The sequence below is a fragment of the Coturnix japonica genome, chromosome W (assembly GCF_054131305.1).
Source record: "Coturnix japonica strain WE chromosome W, WE-NBRP24, whole genome shotgun sequence".
NCBI classification, from domain to species: domain Eukaryota; kingdom Metazoa; phylum Chordata; class Aves; order Galliformes; family Phasianidae; genus Coturnix; species Coturnix japonica.
Genome location: NC_140701.1, coordinates 5,301,205 through 5,306,351, shown reverse-complemented (window position 1 = coordinate 5,306,351; position 5,147 = coordinate 5,301,205). Strand labels below are relative to the sequence as shown.

General features: G+C 41.3%; 2 protein-coding genes across 2 annotated transcripts; both read right to left on the bottom strand.

Annotated features, from left to right (window-relative positions):
- Positions 1–383: 383 nt before the first annotated feature.
- On the bottom strand, positions 384–1,479 carry LOC146754354 (obscurin-like). Its single transcript, XM_085527537.1, has 2 exons — positions 1,201–1,479; positions 384–556 (listed from the first exon to the last, which is right to left on the bottom strand). The coding sequence occupies exons 1-2, from the start codon at positions 1,448–1,450 to the stop codon at positions 384–386; spliced, it is 423 nt and encodes a 140-aa protein (XP_085383663.1). The 5' UTR covers positions 1,451–1,479.
- Positions 1,480–1,934: 455 nt separating this feature from the next.
- Positions 1,935–3,729, bottom strand: LOC146754353 (obscurin-like). Its single transcript, XM_085527536.1, has 4 exons — positions 3,711–3,729; positions 2,927–3,193; positions 2,450–2,716; positions 1,935–1,963 (listed from the first exon to the last, which is right to left on the bottom strand). Exons 1-4 carry the CDS (start codon positions 3,727–3,729, stop codon positions 1,935–1,937), a joined length of 582 nt encoding a protein of 193 aa, XP_085383662.1.
- Between the last annotated feature and the right edge of the window lie 1,418 nt (positions 3,730–5,147).

The following is a 5,147-nucleotide window of genomic DNA, read 5'->3' as shown; positions in this document are numbered from 1 at the left end:
TATTTGCTCCCACAGTTCCCTCAACAGATCATTCCTGATTTACTGTTAATGGAACAAGCTGTAGTGAGATGCCCATTTCCAGCACTACCCCAGTGCTTTGGGTAGTTCTCACATTTGTGTCAAATGGTTCCTCCTTTTACTTATTTTTAAGAGAAATTCTCAGTGCTTCAAGGTTCAAGTAGAAGGTTGCTATTCACTTTAACCATATTATGAGTTAGCTCTCATGACAATCTTATCAGAAGACAGTTGAAGGAATCAGACCCCAGAATCTCTCCCATCTCATTACCTTTCACAGACAGAAAGGCTTTGGAGGTTAGACCACGGGCAACAAAAACGACTTCCCCAGAGTCAGTAGGAGTCACACTTTTGATAAGGAGAGTCTCTTACCAACCCACGTTTGAAGCTTTAAATCGCCCACCACTTTCCACTCTGCTTCCATTCAGTGTCCACTTGAACTCATCAATGCTTTCATGGGACAGAATGCATTCAAAAGTGCCATCTTCTACCTCCTGGATTTCATTGTTTTTCAGCCGTTTGCTAATGCCAATATTCAGCTCTGGAAGATAAGAGATAGGTTAGTATGAGGTTTAGATGGAGAAAAGGCATTCGTGACCAATGTGAGTAGCAGTACTGGTGTTTGAACTCAGGATTTGCAGATCATGGCTGCGTTCCTCACTGATGTATTCTCTAAGACATTCTCCTCTCAGAATTACCAGAAAGCTATAAAAAAAAAGAGACGTGAATCTCTTGTCTTTGCTCTGGAAGAACTACAAGGAGAGCAGCTCAGTCCATGGAGCACAATGAAGATTCAATGAGCTACAGAGGGAAAAACCTAACAGAGAGGACAACTCTAGGATGCTGCGTGAGAAAAAGGGTTTTGCCTACGACAAGACATTAAATGTTTCTATTAGCTAATTTGTTACCATCCTACCCCTACTGGTGTTCAAACCATTTCTCCATTTTAGGGATGTTTAGAAAGGAAACATTTCCAGGACATTCTTGACGTGTTTTGTGATTTTCATGGCAAAAGGAGATACATTTACTTCAAAAGCAATGGGAATTTTCCAGACATCACTGCGCTAAATTGCAGAAATACAGTTCTATTGTAGAAACTATTAAGGCTCGTGGGGGAATAGGTGTAAGACATAGTGACCACACTGAATGTGCTTTTAGCACTCCTTCACTTTCCACAGTACTTACCCTGAACGCCGACATTTGACTTGGCAACATCAGTGCCAATATCACAGGTATAGAAACCTGCATCTGACTTCTCGAGGTCATGGAGAAGGAGACATAGGGTCTTCCCAGACTGTACCAGCTCATACTTGTTGCCAGAAGTGAGCACAACACCGTCCTTTTTCCACACTGGTTTGACCTTCTCTTTAGAGACTTCGCATTCCAATTTAATCACACCCCACTCCTCAACAAAAGCATCATTCAAACACTTCATGAAGACAGCAGGCTTCTCTGCAATTAAACAGGCAAAACAGAACAACGTGATACGGAAGTTGAGACATTTCCAGTTGTGTTCAGATTTTTAAAGAGGTATCAATAAATCTTTACCATTACTGACGACACCAATATAGAACCTAAAGCGGTTTCATGTCTGTTGACTGAATACACTTTAAGGAATTCTGAACTAATCAGTAGGAGAATACAGGGAACAGGAGGGACAGCCTGCATTGCTGTGGGTGGGACTGATATCATATGAAAAAATTGGGATGTAGCTCTTCTAAAGCTGGAGAGCTGGCATTGCCCTCACGTGGAGCAGAGCTCATACAGTAGGCCACAGTATTAAGAGGATAAGCTGCTGAACACTTTTGATTTTCCTCTTTATTGACTCCTTTTATCTATCTTCTATTTCACACATCAGAGGTTTACACTGGGGAAAAAATATCCACCAAATGCAAAAGAAAGGAGAAAGCGGAAATCCTTCAAACACTGAGCGCGTAGAGTAAAAGAGCTTAATTACTGGGGAGAGCAGATTAGAATCACAGTATCCTTAGAATTGGAAGAGACCCTTAAAGGCCATCTAGCCCAGCTCCCCTGCAATAAACAGGGACATTCACAGCTAGATCGGGTTGCTCACAGCCTGGTCATTAGTCATTCCAGAGGCAAAACACACACTGAATGATCTCTCCCTGCAGTCATAAATCCTTGGAGACAACAGCATTGACACTGCATGGCACTGAAGCAGTAAAAAAATTTGCTCCTGTAACTCTCCTTGTGTTAAGTAAAATGATGATAAAAAGCAATGGAATGCTTTGGCAGGACACCAAAACCATCCTCCTTCGTTGATATCTGCTGCAATGGAACCTTCCACTGGAAGAAAGCCCCTGATGACTTGTCACCCAGAGAGGTGAGTTTTAGAAGCAGGATTGCTGCACAATAGAATGAAGTGGAGCTCCTTAGCATCTCTTACATCCAGGAGGGCTGTGATCAGACCCACCTCTCACCTTCAGGCGCGCGCTTTCTGACACCTTGTCTGACTTCACTGTCACTGTGCCAGCATCCTCAGGCTTAACCTGCTTCATTGTCAGTGTGCAGCAGTTGCCAACGTTCTTGATGTCATTGTAATTGTTGGTGTAAAGGAGGTTGCCATTCAGAAACCATTCCACATCCTCATCATCATGGGACAGCTCGCAGGAGAAGACAGCAGAGCTCTCTTCTTCAATTTCCACATCCTGCAGGTGCTTCCTTACTTCTACATCGTGGGCTGTGGGGAAACAAGGTGAACTGTTACCACTGTTACTACAAAGCATACTGGGATGTGGTAGAATGGCTGGACTAGATAATCTTTGTGTAATCTTCTCAGTGAAATTTATACATTTGCAAAGTTAGCAGGAGAGAACGGCAGAAATCAACCTCAAGAAGAGAAATCTGAGGTGAAATAGGACATGGAAGAGGCCACCCTCCCTGCTCATACCTTCAGCTGTCAGCGTGGCCTCAGTCTCTGCAATTCCCGCCTTGCACTTGTACACACCAGCATCATTGGGCTTCAGCTTCAGAATCTGGAGCTCTGCTGAATGCTTATCCCTCTTGATCTTGTACTTCTCAGAGGGCTCGATGGGTGTGTGGCCCTTGAAATATTTCACAACCTTTGGAGAAGGCCTGAAGTCACAGGACAGGATGACAGAATGACATTCCAAAGCTGTCTTGTCCTCCAACTTCCTGGTGATTTGTATATGGTAATCTGAAAAGCAGGGGTGGAAGAGAAGAAAGGATGAGGACAATTGGAAGAAGAGGAAAGTCTCTTGCAACTATTCCATTCCAATTAATTTCATGTTCACAATGGTTCTTTGAACAACTCTAAAGATAAAACAAATGATTGTCTATAGGGAATGCCATTGATTACATTTCTATAAAGTAATACTGTATAGTATCTACCAAATGCAAGCTCCAGCTCTTGCTCTGTGCTTATTAAATTGCTCCCAGTTGAGGCTTTTATTCAAATAAGAGTGAGTTGAAAATATAATAAGTACTTTAGGATGTGAATGGAGACTCTTACGCTGGGGACAACAGGAGATAAAAAGCCTGCAAATTTCTTTCAGATAAAATCAAATTTAGGTGCTACCAAACTTAAACTTGTCTACTTCAGAAATACAATTAATTTCACCTGATTTGACTTCTTTGGTATAGCCAAGGACAAAACCTCAGCTCTGTAGATCTGAATAGTAAGCACATCACAACTATTCATACAGATCTTTTACTAAGACGCAGCGGTCTCATTTAGTGTCCAATGACTTTGAACTGGAAATGGAGCAGAACCTCCAGACACACACACAATATTTCAAAGACCCCAGTGAAGGAAGACTGGACATTAATTAATTCTTCATCTTCATGATGTAAACCAAGCCAGGATATGTTACCTCTGACAAGCAGATTGGCTGTGGATTTGGATCTACCAATTGAGAACTGAATGGTGCCTGTCATATCAGTGGTGGTTTTCAGTATGGTCAGCCGGTGGATGGTGCCTTCTTGCTGCATAATCAAGTTTCCGCCAGCCTGTAAGACTTCCCACGTAGATACCACCTGCGAGGTTTCACAGAAGGAATGGATACCTCGCATTCAAATTTGGCTTCTTCAGGCTCAGTCACATCCTCATCACACAGCTCCTTTACTAGATTAATGGATTGCTCTTTAAGAAAGATGGAACAAGAGAAAGCAGAGATTTAGAAGGAATGTAAAAAACCCTTACATTATCACCCTACTTACTCATGTCAGCATTACTGCACATGAACACTACACCTATCAGCTCAAAATGCCTTAAAACATCATTAAAAAATAATAGAAAGAAAGGAACGTTGTTAAGAAGTCAGACAATAAGACTGACAACCTGAAGAGAGCCCAGATCTTTTGATTCTTACTCCAACATCCAAATCAAACCATGACCTTCCCATCCCGATATGAAACTCCTCGCATTACAAAATGGAAAAGAGGTTCAATGAAACACGGACATTGATAATTACTTTGGTTAAATACAGCAACTTAGCTCTGAACAACAAGTTTTCTCCTAGTAAAGGTCTCTGTAGCTCAAACGTAATGACTCTACTTAAGAGAAATTCATTTTCCAGAATGTTCTTGCCCTTATAATTGTAACAGTGGCAAAGCTGGGGACTGAACTCTTGAGTAGTGTGCTAACTCAAATGTCTCCCTTTTCTTTATCGCACTTAACATCATATATATACCCTAACATTGTATATATTAAAAAAAAAACACAACCTGTGCTCATTTCAAACATACAGAGAAGATGAAGAAAAATTCAAGCTATGTTTTTATCCCTCAACGTTCAAACACAAATCTGAAGTCTAAAGGTAGAAAATCAACTTCCTAAGAAAATCGCCTGTTTTACTTAGCAAAGTAAATCCCAAAAGACAAGCTGGATATTTTGTGGGCAGAAAGGCAGGTAGGTTGGAGCTTTTATTTCTGTGAAAGGTCATGGTGGTGTTTAACTTCCTTGACATTAAAGCAAAGGATGTTAGCTGGTTTATAACATAAGATAATTTAAGCAAAATCGTCATCAGAAGCATAATTACCTTTCACTGTAAGATGGGCACGAGATTCTGCCTTTTCTGCTACAGATTTTATTTCTGCGGCATCCTTGACTTGGACACGTGTGTAAGTCAGCGAGTAGGTCTTTCCTGAAG